This window comes from Anabrus simplex, chromosome 5 (assembly GCF_040414725.1).
Source record: "Anabrus simplex isolate iqAnaSimp1 chromosome 5, ASM4041472v1, whole genome shotgun sequence".
NCBI lineage: Eukaryota > Metazoa > Arthropoda > Insecta > Orthoptera > Tettigoniidae > Anabrus > Anabrus simplex.
Genome location: NC_090269.1, coordinates 255,693,790 through 255,714,141, shown reverse-complemented (window position 1 = coordinate 255,714,141; position 20,352 = coordinate 255,693,790). Strand labels below are relative to the sequence as shown.

General features: G+C 39.8%; 1 protein-coding gene across 2 annotated transcripts in view; it reads left to right on the top strand.

Annotated features, from left to right (window-relative positions):
* Positions 1-20,352, top strand: part of galla-1 (cytosolic iron-sulfur assembly component galla-1) — a 63,146-nt gene that overhangs the window by 13,058 nt on the left and 29,736 nt on the right. For both annotated transcript variants that reach the window (XM_067148488.2, XM_067148487.2), the window contains exon 2: positions 515-594. In XM_067148488.2, the coding sequence (XP_067004589.1) occupies positions 515-594 (80 nt within the window). The remainder of the gene's footprint in view (positions 1-514; positions 595-20,352) is intronic.

Genomic DNA, 20,352 nt, shown 5'->3' with positions numbered 1-20,352 from the left:
GGGTGTATCTGAATATAGCTTGGCTGAAATTGCTTCTCTGAAATTGCTGTTGTATTCCTTATGGAATCTGTATGCTTCAAGGAACTAGTTATGCTTATAGGTACAGTAAATCTCACTTTGAAATGTATGTACCAGTAAATAGTTCTGCAAGCTGGGCTGAGTGGCTCAGATGGTTGAGGCGCTGGTCTTCTGGCCCCAACTTGGCAGGTTCAATCCTAGCTCAGTCCGGTGGTATTTGAAAGTGCTCAAATATGTCAGCCTTGTGTCAGTAGATTTACTGGCACGTAAAAAGCACTCCTGCTGGACTAAATTCCGGCACCTCGGCGTCTTCGAAAACCGTAAACGTAGTTAGTGAGACATAAAGAAAAATATCAAATAACATCATCAAATAGTTCTGCATTTAAATCACTTGATTATAAAACACAATTTTGTATTAAATTTTTTATGAAGACAAATTATAACACTTGGTGAATGATAGGTTATATTTACAAAAGTTTAAAATATATGTTTTCAGACCTAATCCGGACAATCCGTGATCCAGAAAAGCCTGCTACGCTGGAAGATCTTAATGTGGTTTACGATGAAGGTGTTTTTGTAAGTAAAATGGAACTTTCAATGTATATGTTTTATTTACATTGAAATTTAAATAGAATTGGAACTACTATTGCTAGGTAAGATATAGATATCTTTAGTTAGTTTATTAATTCTGGGTTGAACCACTAAATTCTGAATATGTTCTTTTAGGTTGTACGGTAGGTTCCGGTATATCTATATCTAATGATTCCAAATAAATGATTCTGAGATTCACAATTTGAGCCTTGCATTAAAGTTGCACTCACTCGGGGACTGGGCCTTCATTTTCGTTTTTCATTATTTATTTCTTTGCCTGTTTATTTTTTCGGAGAATATACTTAAGTTTTCAAAGTGGTAAAAAGAAATGTTTCATTATCTCTACTAGGTACTTCAAATGTCTCTTTCTACTTCCCACTCTGTCATACATTTGTTGCTCATTTTTCATAACCAGGTGAATTGGCTCTGCGGTTCAGACCGTGTAACTGTTAGCTTGAATCAGGACATAGTTGGTTCAAACCCTGCTGTCAGTAGCCCTAAAGGTAGTTTTCTGTGGTTTCCCATTTTAACACCAGGCGAGTGTTGGTACCTTTTTTAAGGCTAAGGGACCTTCATTCCAAGTTGTAGCCTTGTAGAGTTGCCAACTTACAAGGACTGAAATTCAGGTAATTAATGAAAGAAAATGCTAAAATATTCTATTCAACATCAGACTCTTTATAATGTGATCAAAACCCTTGTTATGAGTTTGTTAACAACCAACAATTAAAATAGGTTACAACCTTTTTAATGTTACAAAAACAACACCAGGCATAATTCTTAATGTTACTCTGTGAATGATTACTGACTGGTCCCTTTACTTTTGTTTAAAACTTCCTTATCTATTTACAAATTTTAAGAAAAGTTTTTACATGACATATTCTGTTTTTATGAGTTCAGATCTCATCCTGTTTTTCCTCATCAATCCAGAGATATTTAATTTGTGAAAAAATATACACAACACTATTTTCTATTTTCTTCAAATTTGGGTGCATTACCATTAAAAGATCTCAAAACTTCATCCAGTCTTTCCTGGCAATTTATAGTCTTTCACTCAAGGAATAATTTCCTTAAGTAAGTAGTATTCTTGGTACAATTCACACTGCTATCTTTTTTTATTATTTACAATTGGCGTTACATCGCACCGACACAGATGGATTGTATGGCGACAATGGGCTAGAAGTGGAGAAGAAGCGGTCATGGCCTTATTAAAGGTACGGTCCCAGCATTTGCCTGGTGTGAAAATGGGAAACCACGGAAATCCATCATGAGGACTGCCGACAGTGGAGCTGCAATTGAATAGATGCTTCAGTATTGTGTAAACAGAATGATGCCTTCTAAAGTTTACCGAAGCATTATCAGCACAATAACTTCCTTAGGTTCAAGGTCATTTTGTTCAAAATATCCAGTTGCTTCTTTGGTATTGTTTCTGAAGTTTCATTGTAGTCACTGTAAAAATCTAGAAGTCTGTACCAGGTGTATGCGTAAATTTTTGCTGGTGTTTGTGGTAAAGAAAACGCATAATTTTGAAGGGAAATTCATTTTGTGTTTATTCAAAATGTTACCGTATTTTTGTGGTAGTTATGCATGAAAGAAGGTGCTGGGTGGTGAATAGGTCTCAAGCTACTAAAGTGAAATTAATTTTAAAATTTAACAAGGTTATATTTTCTTTTCAAAATTAGGTAACAACAAATAGAACAGGTACTTAGTAGCCGAAACACGATTGAAAAATACATTTACATAGGTACCCCATTTGGGGCTTCAAAAGTCAGAAACATAATTCTTGAGCCATGAGCCCAACCTTACAATGAACACCATACAACAAAGGGGCCGAAAACCCCCAAACATGCCAGAAACATTTGCTTCCAATTACACCCAAAAGCCTCCTTGAGGCAGAAACACAATTTTCAAGAAAGGGCAACTTCCCCCTAAAATACAAGCCTATCATAGGCCACTCCGAACTCCACCTTTAAGCTGTCCTCCAAGGACATATACACAGGGGTAAAATACCCAACCTACTGAGGTCTGTTAAATGACAAGAAGGTTAATGCATGACCTCTAAAATACAATTTGAGAGGAGGCGAACTTGCACTCCCAATACACTTTGCTTAAGACCTACTTGGCACTAGGCCGTTAATACAAGGGCTAATCCCATACTACAGAGGTGACTTAATAGCAATTTACATTACATTACGGAAGAATTGGTTGAGAAAAATAAGTTCACCTCAAGACGATGTGAGTGGGAGCTCGAGAGGGTTAAGCACTCTCTATCCCGATATGTCGTTTGAAAATAGAATAGATACCAGTTGTTTTTACATTTTAAAGGAAAGTTACATGGTGGAAGGCCTAGATCCCGCCCCGAGAGTTAAACTGCTGATCTAGCAACGAAAGAAGTTATTAATTGGCCATTACCTTGTGTTGAACGGCTGGAGAAGAAAGAGGCGCTTCCCGCCCCCTGCTGAGTACCTTACGCACTGAAAGATGGAACAGAAGTGGCCCGGAGACCCTAAAATCAGCAGTTTATATACCCTCGCGGAAGGTTCTAGTCGTTAGGGGAAAGAAAACACCCTCCCACAAATTCTTTATTGGGTAGGACCCCGCAACCGATACAAGTTGGGGGAAGATACACCAGATTGGTCAGAAATTAATAGAAGAATTTCGGGATTGGATACATTCATAACAAGGGGAAGAAAGGGGTAAATATTGCCAACTTAAACAATGACAGAAAGAAATTTAACAAAGAACAAACTCTTGAAATTAAATTTTCTCCAAAAAAATAGTTCTTTGACTCCGCACTAGGTTGCACTATTGTAGATCTTCAGTAGTGTCCTCTAGAAGAGAAAGTTCACACTTCTTACTTCAAGCGAAACAAAAACACATCAAAAATGACACAGTTCTAAAACTCCAAAATTTACAGGTAGTGACATCTTCTGAGAAGATAGAAAATTAATACCGTCAATAAAGTTCAGACTTCCTCCAGCAGAGGAGTTTCAACAGGCGCACATTTTAAATTAGCGGAGTGGAGGTGTACCGCCCGGTACAGACCTCCCCCCCCAAAAGTTCCTCCAGGGATGACACATGAAGTCAGTTTGAAACAAGTTCCAAGTTATGATGTGAATATGAAGATAGATTGCAGAAGCATTTATGAGATTTTCTTAATTTGGTTTGTTTCAGTTTCAAAATTTTGTTGTTGCAAGTGAAGTAAAGTCTTTCTGTTTGTAGTAGTTGAATTCTGAGGATAAACTTTTAATACTTAAAAGTGAAGGAAAATTTTGCAATGTCCACCAAATATTGCTGTTGAATTCCCATGAAACGGTATTAAGGTTGAACAGGAATGTCTATGTAGTTGATGTAGGCTAAGTTGGATGGCCAGACCGGCCGTTACAGCTTGCGTCCAAAGGAAGCCGCTCGGACCCCTCAAGTACCCTGAGATACCGCTCGCCCGCACTATGAGGTGAGCAGAGGTGTTGAAACACGCCGCGCCCGCGGTGAACATATACAGGCTGCGGGCAAGTAGCAGGTCGTGCGCCGCACATCAGCCTTGGCCGGGAGGAGAGCTCCGGCTCGCCGTGCACATGTCGTCCTCGCTGGGGCCGAGGGGGCCCGTCCTCGAACCCAGCCGCGGCACAGCGCCGCGCGGCTGCGGGGGCACTGAAACATTAAAGCTAGGCGGCAGAATTGTGTTGGACCATCATGTTTCTTTTGAGGGCACAGGCATGTAGAGAGATTGAGGGACCAGCGGCGTGTAGATATCCATGGCATTTCATCTAAGCCAGCCACTGTGTAAGGTGGAGCAGGAGACGGGAGCGTGGTAATGGCCGTGGCAAGGACAGGATGGCAGTTTAACGGATCGGGGCAGGTTTTACAAAAGGCTTACATCTAAAACCAAAATATTACAGAAGGGGCAGAATGCCTTAAAAGCGAAACTCAAAAAAAATATAACCTTCATATTCCTATCAAATTATATGAAGCAAGTTGACACAAAATTTACACCGGTTTCACCTGGGACAGGTGAACCCTAAATATCCTCTCGGTGGCTGGATTGCTTACTAACAATGTAACCGGCGTAAGAAAATCGAGAATGATGCATGGCCCATGAAATCTGGGGGCAAGCTTGCCCGCGGGAACAAAATTCTTGACCATCACCTGGTCACCTACCTTCAAAGGGGTGGGTCTCCGTCCACGATCATACTTTTCCCTAACCTTTTCATGAGACACTTTAAGATTGGCTTTAGCCTTCTTCCAAAGATCTTTAATATTGTCCGGATCTATTGTCTCGGGTAGAATGTCACTCAGAGACCAGAGGTTAGAGAGCGGCGAGTTGGGAACAAACTTGAACATCAAAGAAGCTGGAGTGAACTTATGAGATTCATGAACCGCCGAATTCAAGGCAAAAGCTAACCAATGCAGGGACGTGTCCCACCTGGAATGATCTTCATGATGATAGGCAATAAGTGCGGACCTGAGATTCCGGTTAACCCGTTCAGCCAGAGATGGTTGAGGGTAATAAGCCGAAGTAGTTACATGAGAGATGGACAAGTCAAAACAGAATTTACGAAATAAATTAGATGTAAAAGCCTTAGCATTATCAGATACAATATATTGGCACGGACCAAAAGAAGCAAAAATAGAATTTAAGCAAGTAATGGTAGACTGAGCGGTAGCCAGCTTAGTCGGAAATAACCAGGAAAATCTGGTAAAACCATCTACACATACAAGGATGAACTTGTTGGCATTACCCTTTGACTGGGGGAATGGTCCTACATAATCAATATACAGGCGTTCCATGGGGCGCGACGCTTGCTGAGAAGACAAGAGGCCTACCTTGGTGGACATGGTCGGTTTACTAAGCAAACAGGGTTTACAAGCCTTTACTAGTTCACGGATTTCACCGTCCATACCTTTCCAGATGAACATATCACGAATCTTTTCACGAGTTTTAAAGATACCAAGATGCCCTCCTAATGGGGTCTCATGATAATACTTGAAGATCATAGGTACAAGAACTGCTGGAACAACACCTTTCATCATCTTATCATGCCTCGAAGGGCAACATAGAACCCCATTCCTCAGAACATAAGGGACAACATGTTCCCCAGAAGAAAGGGTTTCCATTATCGGAGCCAGCGTCGGATCTTCACGTTGGTATTTCTCGATATCCCTAAAGAGCATGGGGGCATCCGTTAAGATGGCATTAACATCAGATAGCATGGACTCGGGAGGTGATAAACTGTCGACCGGTTCTTGGGTCTCGACGTCGTTTGAAAACATACGGCTGAGTCCATCAGCGACAATATTTTCGGTACCTCTGATATGTCTAACATCAAACTGGAAGGCAGAAATACGGATGGCCCAGCGGGCTATACGACCAGTACGACGCGGCCTACCTAAGACCCAGCTTAGGGCTTGATTATCTGTCTCCAGGTCGAATTTGACATGTTCCAGATAGAGACGGAACTTCTCTAAGGCGAATAAGACTGCCAAACCTTCGAGCTCATAGATGGAATACTTGGCTTCTTGAGCCGACAATGTCCTAGACGCATAGGCGATGGGGCGCCTCCCTAGTTCAGTCTCTTGAAGAAGGACTGCAGCTACCGCTGACGACGACGCGTCGGTTTGGACGATGAATTTTTTCGAGAAATCAGGCATAGCAAGTACAGGGGCATTACAAAGTGCTAATTTAAGGTCTTCAAAAGCGGCTTGTTGAGAAGGTCCCCACTCGAATTTGATGCCTTTCTTACGAAGAAGGTTTAAGGGCGCCGCTCTATTAGCGAAGTTAGGAATAAACTTCCTGAAGAAATTCACCATACCAATGAACCTGGCGATACCTTTAATGTCCTTGGGAGGTTTGAAATCACGGATGGCCTGGGTTCTAGAATGATCGACTGCTACACCATCAGGTGACACAATATGCCCTAGGAAGGACATAGAGGGCTTAGCGAAGGTAACCTTGGACAACTTAACAGTTAACCCAGCCTTACGAAACCGATCGAGAACTTCTCGCAGATGATCTAGATGTTCTTCAAAAGTCTCTGAAAATACGACGACATCATCCAAGTAGTGATATAAGTACTCAAATTTGATGTCGGAGAAGACCCTATCTAGTAGCCTAGTGAGTACAGCTGCTCCGGTGGGGAGCCCGAAAGGCACGCGGTTGTATTCGTATAAATTCCAGTCCGTGGCAAACGCTGTAAGATGTTTAGACTCTTCGGCAAGGGGAATTTGATTATAGGCCTGATTCAAGTCCAAGATAGTAAAGAACTTGGCCTTACGAAACCATGAAAAACAAGAATGAAGGTCGGGAAGGGGCACAGATTGTAACACCACCTTCCGATTGAGAGCCCTGTAATCAATGACAGGCCTGAAGCCTCCTTGGGGTTTCGGGACCAAAAAAATAGGCGAAGAATACGCTGACTTAGAGGGCCTAATAATACCGTCCTTCAACATCTGATCGATGATTTCTTTTAGAGCCTTCATTTTAGGTGGAGATAGCCTATAAGGTGGAAAACGGACAGGAATCGAATCCGTGACCTCAATTTTGTATTCAATAAGGTCAGTAACACCAAGAGTATCAGAGAACACCTCGGGAAACGACTGACACAGTTTGCGAATACTATCAGCCTGCTCCTCAGGTAGATGTCTAAGGTCTAACAACATCTCATCCTGGGTAGGCGAAATAGAAGAACATGACACAGAATTACACTTTAATAGTGGGATTTTACAATTAGAAGCAAATTTGAATGTGCACGACCTAGACTGGAGATCGAGCACAAGACCAGTGTGAGAAATAAAGTCAGCTCCCAATATAATGGGGCAAGACAATTGCTTGGCCACAAACAATTTAACTTTCCATGTAAACTTAAAAATACGAATTTTGACCAGTAAGGAACCTAGAATTTCTAATGGAGAGGAATTAGCCGATACGTATTGAACAGGAGAAGAGACATAGTCAGGAAGTTTACAAACCGTTTTCAATTTAGAATACCATTCAGCCGAAATAATCGAACAAACACTTCCTGAATCTAAGAGAGCTGTTATAGGCTTGTTATTTAACTCAATCTTAAGAAAAGGAACTGGTGCGGGGGTATCCGCCGCAATCCTAAGACATTCTTTAGGGCATTCAAAAGATGAATTTGAAGGCTGATCGTTCTCTGCATTTACAACCTGTTTACTAGGGGCTGAGTCTCGGGAAGATGGATTAGTCGACTCAGCCGAAGCCACTAGTCACTTTTTATTATTGGCATAGTTGGAATTTGCACCGGAAGTTGAGCAGGAGGGGGTGCTATTTGAGTTTGGGCAATTCTTGGCGATATGTGAGAAGGCCCCACACTTAAAACAGCCTTGTGATGACCCGGTTCCATTCCTTGTCCCACTTGACTTGATCAGAGGACACTTGTTGCGCAGATGGTCAGGCGACCCGCAAGCGTAACATTTACGGGGATTGACTGGTCGGCGAGGTGGAGGCCGAGTGTTACTAAAGGAAGGCGGGGGTTCTTTCGCGACACGCAAGGAATCGGCGTATCTAACTCCTTCCGCTGAGACGGCCAATGCTTCAAGTTCAGAGAAACTTTGCGGGCACGCCGCGAAACACAAATATGACCTATAGGGAGGTGAAATTCCCTCAACAATAGCCTGTACAATCTGATCTTCAGGAAAATGAAGGGCAAACACCCTAGTGTAAAACTTAATGTCCTGTATGAAATCAGCCAAGTTTTCATCCAAGCGCTGTACACGATAATAGTACTTCTGAATAAGGGAGGACCTGGCCTTAGCCGGGATGAAATTAGCTAGCAAATGGGCATGGAAATCCTCAATAGATGATTGCTCGGCAATGGCTCTTACGATTTTATCTGAGAGAATACCAATAGCATACGGATAAATAATTTGCAAAATTTGACATGGAGAAAGAGAGAACACAAGGGCATGATCCTGAAATTCAACTAGAAATCTTAAAAATGAAATTACATCACTGGTGGTATTAACAGAAAACTTAGAAATACCTCTGAGCAACATTGCCAATGGATGAGGCAAGCTGCTAAACCCAGGTGACATAGTAGGTAAAGGTTTCAATGGCAAGGAAGTTAATTCAGAACGGATGTTACTCAATGATGCACGACGTTCAGATTCGTTGTCCAATGGGGCAGGGATAGTTTGAGCAGCAACGGTTATCCTATTAACTTCTCCCTTGGGAGGCGCTTCCTCACTACCTGCATTCACTATGGTGGGTTGATCAGATTTGGGAGGAACTTCCCCAGTCAACAATAGAGTGACCTTACTAGATAATTCGGAAATATTTTCCAGGAGCATACTAGCTTCCTTCCTCTGAACGTCATTCAGTTTTAGAGACAACAGATCGTTAACCCTATTCGAAAAATGATATAGCCTGCCTTGCACACGCTTAATTTGATTAGGAGACGGATCATTTTCATCAAAAAAACTAACTACAGAAACTAGCCCAGTAATATTCTCGACGATCGTGGAAAGAGAGTCATCAATTTCTTTCTCTCCCAAATTGGGGATGGAAATGGGCAAATCTAGGGACTCTCTAAGCTTGTTAGTGTCTACTGCAACCGTGCCTCCAGATTGCACATTTCTGATAGTTAATTCATAGATCAACTCCTCTTTGCGCAAATAATTAAGATGGAGAACATCGCGAGGGCCTGGCATGATGACAGAACAATTTTGAAAAAGTCAAAAAATTCCAGCAACTGAGAAAATGGTTAGAGTTCGGATCAAAACAATGTGTAGCCGTCAAAAGGGGCTAAATTGAGACCCATTCAACCATGCTCTGCTACCACTTGTTACCGTGTTTTTGTGGTAGTTATGCATGAAAGAAGGTGCTGGGTGGTGAATAGGTCTCAAGCTACTAAAGTGAAATTAATTTTAAAATTTAACAAGGTTATATTTTCTTTTCAAAATTAGGTAACAACAAATAGAACAGGTACTTAGTAGCCGAAACACGATTGAAAAATACATTTACATAGGTACCCCATTTGGGGCTTCAAAAGTCAGAAACATAATTCTTGAGCCATGAGCCCAACCTTACAATGAACACCATACAACAAAGGGGCCGAAAACCCCCAAACATGCCAGAAACATTTGCTTCCAATTACACCCAAAAGCCTCCTTGAGGCAGAAACACAATTTTCAAGAAAGGGCAACTTCCCCCTAAAATACAAGCCTATCATAGGCCACTCCGAACTCCACCTTTAAGCTGTCCTCCAAGGACATATACACAGGGGTAAAATACCCAACCTACTGAGGTCTGTTAAATGACAAGAAGGTTAATGCATGACCTCTAAAATACAATTTGAGAGGAGGCGAACTTGCACTCCCAATACACTTTGCTTAAGACCTACTTGGCACTAGGCCGTTAATACAAGGGCTAATCCCATACTACAGAGGTGACTTAATAGCAATTTACATTACATTACGGAAGAATTGGTTGAGAAAAATAAGTTCACCTCAAGACGATGTGAGTGGGAGCTCGAGAGGGTTAAGCACTCTCTATCCCGATATGTCGTTTGAAAATAGAATAGATACCAGTTGTTTTTACATTTTAAAGGAAAGTTACATGGTGGAAGGCCTAGATCCCGCCCCGAGAGTTAAACTGCTGATCTAGCAACGAAAGAAGTTATTAATTGGCCATTACCTTGTGTTGAACGGCTGGAGAAGAAAGAGGCGCTTCCCGCCCCCTGCTGAGTACCTTACGCACTGAAAGATGGAACAGAAGTGGCCCGGAGACCCTAAAATCAGCAGTTTATATACCCTCGCGGAAGGTTCTAGTCGTTAGGGGAAAGAAAACACCCTCCCACAAATTCTTTATTGGGTAGGACCCCGCAACCGATACAAGTTGGGGGAAGATACCCCAGATTGGTCAGAAATTAATAGAAGAATTTCGGGATTGGATACATTCATAACAAGGGGAAGAAAGGGGTAAATATTGCCAACTTAAACAATGACAGAAAGAAATTTAACAAAGAACAAACTCTTGAAATTAAATTTTCTCCAAAAAAATAGTTCTTTGACTCTGCACTAGGTTGCACTATTGTAGATCTTCAGTAGTGTCCTCTAGAAGAGAAAGTTCACACTTCTTACTTCAAGCGAAACAAAAACACATCAAAAATGACACAGTTCTAAAACTCCAAAATTTACAGGTAGTGACATCTTCTGAGAAGATAGAAAATTAATACCGTCAATAAAGTTCAGACTTCCTCCAGCAGAGGAGTTTCAACAGGCGCACATTTTAAATTAGCGGAGTGGAGGTGTACCGCCCGGTACACAAAATATTGGCCATTGGCTTCTACACACTTCGCCCATCTTCCAGGTAGTTATGAAAACTGCTTGTCTTTTGCGGTAAACCGTTTGTTGAGCCATTTTCCAACTTCCTCGAAATTGCTGAAGTGCTGCTCTGCAAGCGCATACCCCATTGATACGAAGAGGTAATAGTGAGATGGCACCAGGTTGGGAAAGTACGGTGAGTGCGGAAGGATGTTCCATCCAAGCAATTGCGAGGTGTCTTTCACTGGTTTTACTGTGTGAGACAACGCATTGTCGCGTAACAAAATTACTTTGCCATGTCTTCTGGCCCATTCTGGTCGTCTTTCGATTAATGCGCGATTCTAATTAATAATTTGTTGATGATAGCGTTGTGCATTAATGGTTTTGCCGGGCTCAACAGTTCATAATACACAATACCGCTCTGGTCCCACCAGACACAAAGCATGGTCTTCTTGCCGGAGCAATTTAGCCTTGGTGTTGAAGGACCGGCTTCGCCAGGTGACAGCCACGATTTTCTCCACTTCGAGTTTTCAAAATAAATGCATTTTTTGTCACCCATCACAATTTGGTACAAAAATGATTTTCTTTCATGGTGTTGAAGCGGCATTTCACAAGTGACGTGATTTTCTATTTGCTGTTCATTCGTATCATGTGGGATCCATTTACCGAGTTTACTGGTCTTCCCCATAGCTCCTAAACATATGCTGATTGTTTTTTGTAACACATTTAACGCTTGTGCCAATTGCTGTTAAGTTTGAGTTGGATCATCATCAAGTAACGCCTGCAATTGCTCGTCTTTGCACTTTTGTGGTCTACCAGAGCACGCAGTCTTTCATATTGAAATCACCTCGTTTAAATTATTGAAACCGTGTCTCACATGTTCTAATCGATGGAACAGTGTGTTCACATAAGTTTCTACCAGCAAACGATGACTTTCCTTAGCCTTTTTCTTTTGATTAAGAAAAGCCATGCGTGCCGCAAATCTTTTTTTTTTTTTCAGGCACAAACGTCGACACACTCACTGAATGATACAAGACAAACGCTAGTGTTTGGCGGACTCAACTTGTGTGTGTTGGTAGGTTAATGTCAGATGAACAAACTGACGTATGTGTCAAATTCATACGCTGCGTACTGTTCGCTGGCCCCATCTCTTAGTGAAACCAGAAAAGACTTATGCATACACCTGGTATATTATTCCAGTAGTTCAAGAAACATACAGTTATGGGAAATAATTTAGTGTTTCCTTTATTTGATGCATCTGTAAAAATGGAGAATGATTTTTCTGTTTGGAGTTTGTCTACTACCATTTTCATTTTTCCACAATGAAACTTTTAACTACCTAATTTTGGAATCATGAAAAAGTGTGTTAGTACATGCTTGTGCTAAATAACTATGCTGACGCTGAACTCTGATATACTAATGAAAGTTCTACTGCTGATTTTTTGTCTTCTTCATTGGTCGAAGTAGTGTTCATAAATTAATTTTGCAGTTATTTTGACATTTTTTTATTGCATGTTTTTTGTTGTTGCTGCATTGGCATGTTTCTTCAGAGCAGATACATCATCTGTATGTTTAGTCCTCAGCCCGAAGGCTGGTTGGATCCTCAACAGCTCCGCCATCAGCTGTCATAAATGGCCTAGGCATCACTGAAGAGGCGTACTAGGGAAATGAGGAGTGAGGTGGTTTCCCGTTGCTTTCCTCACCGAGCTAGCCGTTGCTATTACATATCAGTCTGCCAAGCCCACTGAAATGCATGCACCAACTGACCCTATGAGCAACATTTTCACACCATTCATAGCAGGGACTGGCTGCATAAGGAATGGCATTACTAGCATCACTCATACCTCAGTCACTTTCATCTTGTCAAAGCCAAGGATAAAGCTGAGACAGATCAATGAAAGTAACAATATTGCTCTAGCCCATACCAGAAGACAGAGTGCACCGTAAACACAACGTCCTGCCAGCAAAGGCATATACATCATCTATTCTAACAAAAAAAAACTGCAATTGCATACTTTACACCATGCACTACTGGGATCACTTTAAGTTATGATCTTGTGTTATCCACTCATGATGTCCCTAATTAGGCAGAGTATAGCCTTATAGAAGGCCATATATAGAGCCTTATTGCACAGAGTACAGACAGAGAATAGAAAATCCTGGTTTAAAGAAGTTTTTACTTTCCACCACCTTTTAGTGAGGGTACAAAAGAAAAGAAAATCATTACTGGACTGAGTTCAAAATTAAAGCATCCTGAAAACAATTTCATTTGCAGCAATAATTTCCTGACAATTTGGAATAATCCTGGACTCTTGGTAGCCCTTCTCTGAGTCTGTGTGATATTTTCCATAACTTTCATTTGTATGCATGGTTTTCATCACAATTCAAAAAGTGGTGAAGATATTTACTTGGAATTTTCCAAGGTGGTGTTAAGAAACTAATTAGTATTACTATTGCAAATGTTAGAAAAATTCGTAGGAAATACAATGATAAGAAACAAACCTGTAAATATTCAATGAATTGTAGTACAAGGTGAGTCCCACAAGGATTGCCATCCTTCCTGCATGCTGCTTGTCATTAAATGAGATCACAGTCACCATCACATTGTTCCATATGCGTGTGGAAAACTCTTCAATTTAACGAGTGGATAATCGGACTGAAAAACAGATAGAAAAAGAATAAAATTTACCCTGTTGCAGTAAGTATTAAAATTGCTCTCCCTCAGCCTACAGATAGAGCCCTATATGGATGTACAAAATATTATCCGTATCCTCACTTCCTTCATCCGCATTCGTGAATACAGTATCTGCATATATTGCAACTATTTAACTATATTACATCGAAGGTATTAAAACGGATAGATCTGTTAACATATTACAACAGGCCTGATACCTGTCATCAGACCGTCTACAGTCACAGGTTTATGAGGGATTTTCGCTTGCGACAACTACCGATGTTTTGAATTGTTCCCTTTTGGAACCTTTGTTCCTACCTTCCACTAATTGTGAGCAGGAACCAGTTAGGCTTAGGTCAGATTTATGGCTATTTGGATTCCAGTTTATTTATATATCACCATTCTCCCATACCAGTGTCAAGTGTCGCCTAATCACAAGCAAAAATAAGGAATTATCACCAAATTAGGAATTACCAGCAAAATTATCTGCACAGCCCTACAGTCTCCATCCGCCAAGACACTAATTTTGTAGATATCTACATCCATGTCTATAGAAAGGCCTTGTAGTGTGTGATGATATTTTGGTTCATTCTCTGCAATTCAGCCCCATGAACCTTTGTTTTTTATATTCTATTAGGTACTATTTTTGGTAGAGGATGGTTTTGATACTGAGATAGGAAAGAACTGGTACTATGGAAAATTCACACTCGGATGGATGTAAAATATATTCTGAGTTGTTTAATACTGGATGAACAATGAAAGCCAGAAAATGTGGTTATAATGTTTTTCAAACATCTTAGTTTTTTGTCATTAGTTCCAGATTTCTTTTCTTCTTCAAGTGCCATAACCTTAGTGGACATTGGTGGTTAATCTGGTCCAGGCCTTCCTACTAACAGCTGCTCTAAATAAGCCAACTGAAGATGAATTGGACCACTGGCACCGGTTTCCCAACCAGGAAATGCGTTGTTATTTTTGCTTGAAGTATGTGTTGTTGAAGGTGGTATTTCTCATTACACATAATGTGGCCAAAGTCTGCAGATTTCCTTAACACTTGTAATTCCTCCAAGTCATACTCAAGTTTTTCCACACTTTCACTGCTTGTCCAGTGATACAGTCACTTCTCTGGGTTACATCAAGAGCCAGTTCTATTGGTTTTAACATACTTAAAATGTCTTAAGCATTTGTTTTTATTGGAAAGTCACTAACCTTTCTCTTAATGTTATCTTGGTTTCCCATTTTCACACCAGGCAAATGCTGGGGCTGTACCTTAATTAAGGCCACGGCCGCTTCCTTCCAACTCCTAGGCCTTTCCTATCCCATCGTTGCCATAAGACCTATCTGTGTCGGTGCGACGTAAAAGCCCCTAGCAAAAAAAAAAATGTTATCTTGAATCTTGTGTCTATTTTCTTCACAAATCTTCACAAATGGCCAGTTTTTATTGTAAGATTGAAGCCAGTCGGACAACTTATTCCACCAAGCTTCTTGAGGCAGGATAAATGATTGCCCTCCTTCACTCATAAATTTTGCATTGGGAAAATGATTATTGTGGAATTACTGTATTTCACAATTTGTCCAACTCATTGGCTGAATGGTCAGCATTGAGGCCTTCAGTTCAGAGGGTCCCGGGTTCGATTCACGGCCGGGTCAATGATTTTAATCGCCTCTGATTAATTCTTCTGGCCGGGGTACTAGGTGTTTGTAATTGTCCCAACACTTTCCTCTTCACATTCAGACAACTTACTACACTACCAACCACTACAGAAACTTGCAATAGTGATTACATCCTGCCATATAGGGTTGGCGTCAGGAATGGCATCTGACCATAAAACAGGGCCAAATCTAAATGTGCGACACAGTTCGGTCCTGTGATCCCACAGGTGTGGGGAAAAATCAGTTGTAAAGAAAAGAAGAATACTCTGTTTCACAATTTCTACTACATTGTTTTAAAATGTGTGATGTGTTCTTGGTAAGATCCTGAGAGAGAAGATTAAAAATAGAGCAGTGCAGCCATATGTAATTACATCAATATCTTCCATTTCTTTGAGAGCACTCCTCTTTTTTTGCCATATTGCTTGCATTGTCTATAATGAAGCTTCTCACATTACAATTTAATTTGCTCTCACAACTATTCACTGAATTTATTGCATGTTCAATTAAGTAGTCATGAGTGAAGATGCCCAGATGTATAAACTGTGTTGAACAGATATACAGTACGTCCCCGTTTTCACTGGTCACTGTAACACACACAATGGGCTCATTATGCACATTTGACCATCCATCTAAACTCATACAAACATGGTCAGGAACATGCTATACTAATTCATAACGTCTTGACACGAAGTCATATGACGAAGGTTGTTCTAATGTAACAAAGGCTTTTCAGTCTGTCAAACACACAGCAAATACAATGCAAATTATAATACTATAAACATACAGTATTGTTTACGTAGCGTAAACTTGTCAATGATAGAGAGTTTAGTGATAACATGAAACAGTAATGACAAAAATAAAAATATATACAAGTATTAATATAATGAAAACTTATGTACTCATCTAGACTGCCGATGTTAAGTCCGTTGTCACCAAACAAAGACAATGGGTTGGGATGTAGTACCATATCTGAAGTACTTATTTGATTATTGTTTGCATGAAGGAGCTATACCAAATGAATGGGGAGTTGCTATAGTAGCACCTGTGTATAAAGGAAAGGGTGATAGACATAAAGAATAAAGAAAAAATTCCCACTTCAAGGCATGAAAGCTAAATGCAAATAATGCGGTTTAGAAATTCAGGGATTACTTGCTAAAATGAAGTTACAGATTCAAAAATGTAACAGCACAAAAGATAATCAAGAAAAAAATGACACTGCAAAATCTGGCAATGAAGATCAAATTTCAGAGACAGATCCAATGGTTTCACCTTCAGCATCAAAACAAATGGGATCATTAGTTATGAATCAGCTATTCACTGAGGGATCATCTCTACAAATGAAGCAAAGTGATATTAAAATGGTGTCCAGCTAGTGACACCATGGGGTAAGCGTATCACAACAAGGAAGCAACAAAATCGAAATGCAACCAAAACACACAGTAAAATTAAAATAAATGTGGAAGAGTGAATATTTAGCACAAGGGACCCATTTCCCAAGGAACAAAGGGCGGGATCAACAAGGGGAACCAGAACAAGCATCTACAAGAAAATTTTGTACACCCTTTTCAAAAAACAATACTATAATTAATTCAAACATACTACAAACTATTACAAGCTTTAGCACCAAATAACTGGATGAAAAGAATTAAATTTGCCTAGTTAAAAAAAATATCTTAAGTTTCAAGTGAATGAAAATAAATACATAGTGCTAAGACATATCTACAATTCCTTTTTTCTTTTAAATAATTCTGATAAATTTTTGCTTTGTAAATAAGAAAAATATAATTTATAAATACTAAGGTGAGGTTTTTAACAATAAATATACTCTCTCTTAATATGAGTAAATAAGTAAATAAATAACTAATTTAAGTAAATAGTACGAAATCTACGAAAACATTAAAATTTTCTAGAATGAAATACTAACCCAAGCGACCTAACTGATAAAGGAGCTCCTTAAATAAACCTAAATATATCATTTTACCTGATATCTATATTTAAAATAAATTAATTTTCTGAGGACCATTATTAGTGGAAGGTTCACAACACCGAACGCATAGTAGAAAAAGCTAAATGCAAAACGTGTCGCCCGAATCAATCACAAGGACATCCCCGACAAAAAATATCAGTCACATAGCATATCCCAGAAATAGAACCGAATAACGTAGAAATTTTTGGCATCACCAACATAAAACCACAAACCGAAGGAAACGAAAAGTCATAGTTCATCTGCCGTACACTTCGAGAGAGAACCGGTCAGGTAATACAAATATTATTAATCACATACTCAAATACACACACGTAAGAGAGCAATAACAATAGGTCTTAACACAATGGCATTCAGAAGCAGACTCTCATGGCGATAAGATAGTAATAATAACAATAGTACAACGGTTACGTAACGACCGGACAAAGATAAGAACAGATAACCAACAATGACAACAGACACGGATTGAGGAGATAAGAGGACTCAACAAAGCAAGAATGATGAACGTATTAAGCCTTCCTTTAACAATGTCCTTACATACTGCAGAAACCCTACTCGTAAAATGAATAATAAGGAAATTGGTGTCACCAAATAGCCCAAAATATACTCATCTACCTTAACTTACACAATAATAATAATAATGATTGTTATTAGGGAAAATTAGTGCCAATAGAGCTTGCTCGGTACACAATTCAAAACATTCCCTTACAGAGGAGAAACGAACCCGTAATAACACAATGAAAATAAATAGAACAAAAAGTCACAATAAAACATAACGTCGCATACCGGCGGAATTTACAAGCACGGGCAGCAATAATTCAAATGAAAACACTAGCATGAAGGGAACGTCACGAGAAACACTCAAAATTGTTTGCAGAAATAAAATAAATAATATGCAAAATAAAATGGAAAAGACCCAAATGCACCAAAGGTATAATGGACATCACAATGTACATACTACGGCTCCAAAATACAAGTGCACATGACTAAAAGAACGGACAAAATTACGCCTCAGAAAAATAACTTGCAACCACGAGGCGCCTACCAAATTTTGCAAAACATATCCACAAATAAATAAGATGTAGTACTTACATGAATAACGAACACAATTACCTACTAATCCAAAAATGAACGGTGCACTGAGCAAGTACTATGTCACACGACGAAATTAATACCACCTTAAACACTACATCTTTTACAACAAATTAAATATAACTTATTTTTTATATGTATAATTAATCCCTGAAACGGGATGTACCACTACACTTTATCCGATTCCTGTAGCAACGAAATACATCTTGCAATATATCGTCGACATTACAAGGCGTCTTACTCCAGTAAATTCAAATAGCAGACAAGCAGACAGTCGTTTGCGAAGCGCTTGGCGCACAGCGGTCAGTTCAGAGAGTCAGGCGCTATCTATCTAACAGCGTTCAAACTCACCACAAGTTCCACAGCGCGCCGATAGGTAGCGTTAACGTACATTTATCAGGCAGTTGAATGCACTACGTTACCAACCTAGGAGTGTCAAATGTGCCATGCCAGTGGCGCAACAACACATACCAAAGGTCCAGATATATTATAGAGGAATACGAAGACATACACTGACAGACTCAAAGTTCATTCCCTAATTGTAACGCCACAGTGTCCCCTAGAGAAGGTTTGGGAAACCATGATTAAAAAGAGGCTTGGAAGCGAAATGTTAGAAATGGTGCAAGCAATGTACGACAACTGTGTTAGCAGGGTACTGACCCCAGTTGGAAAGACAGAATGGTTTAGGAATAAGACTGGACTAAGACAGGGAAATGTGCTGTCACCTCTTTTGTTTATTATGGTCATGGACAAAATTGTAAAGGAAACAAAAGGAAGCCTCTGGAGATAAGGGATGAAGATACTGCTGTTTGCAAATGTTGATGTGATTTGGGGAAAGAACAGCAAAGAAGTGCAACAACAACTAGATGTACTGAACGAAAAGTTGAGAAGTAGGCATGAAAATCAGTACAGATAAAATCAAGGCTATGGTGATGTCAAGAGGGGAAAGGCAAGGACAGGGCACTGTGAAAATTGGAAGTCAAGAGTCTGGAAATTGTGGACAGCTTTACATACCTAGGAAGTGATGCCATTGATGCTTTCATGGCCCGTAGACATGATACTGTATCGGCTTTTGGGCTTCTGATGACGCAGAGCACAGTTCTCTGCGAAACATAAAGAATTTCACCTTATTTTCTTGACACGGCATAAGCCCAAAAGCCTATATAGTATCATACCTAGGAAGTGAATTAATGCAAAATGCTAGGGTGGACATGGAAATTAGCAGGAGGGTACAGCAGGGCAATGCATTCTACTGAAGTGTAAGAAAATTTGTTTCGAGCAAAGAAGTGCCAAGAAAAAGTAAAGAGAGAATGTACAAAATGTACTATGTACCCATACTGATGTATACAGCTGAGACTTGGACTTTGACTAGCAGGTGAGAAAGTAGAATTCAGGCCAGTGAGACGAAATTCCTAAGAAGAATGATAGGAAAGACAGAGCGAGAAATGAAGATGTTAGGAAGAAAGTTGGGATAGGAAAGGTAAATGAGAGAATTGGAAAGAATAAACTAAGGTGGTTTGGACATGTAAAGAGGATGGAGGAGAATAGAATTCCAAGACAGATGCTGTAGGCAAAGTGCGAGAGCAAGAGGAAGGCCTAGAACAGGGTGGATTGAATCAATGAAGAGCGGCATAAGAAGACGAAATTTAGACTGGGACAAGATTGTGGAAGAAGAGAGGAAGATGGAGAAGTGCCATAAATACCCCGACCCAGCAGGAGTTGGATAAGGGGAAATGATGATGACCATTACATATTACAAAAAATGTCTAACCGAAATAAGTGTTGTAAGTTCTTAATTTTTCAGATCTATTCCTGAAAGTAGTTTTACCTTTCATATGATCTGAAGTCAATAATATCAAAATTAAGTTTACTTACAGGTAGTCAGTGCAATTTTGATTTGGTTGTTAAATTTATTAACTTTAAGTAGTGTTTTTATTGTTTTGTTTCCTAAAAAGTATGTAATATTCACAGTAATTTTGTGTGTTATTTTACAATATAATTTACACCATATTTAAAACTATCAATGTACTATATGAGTCATTCATGTTATATTTACTCAACATAC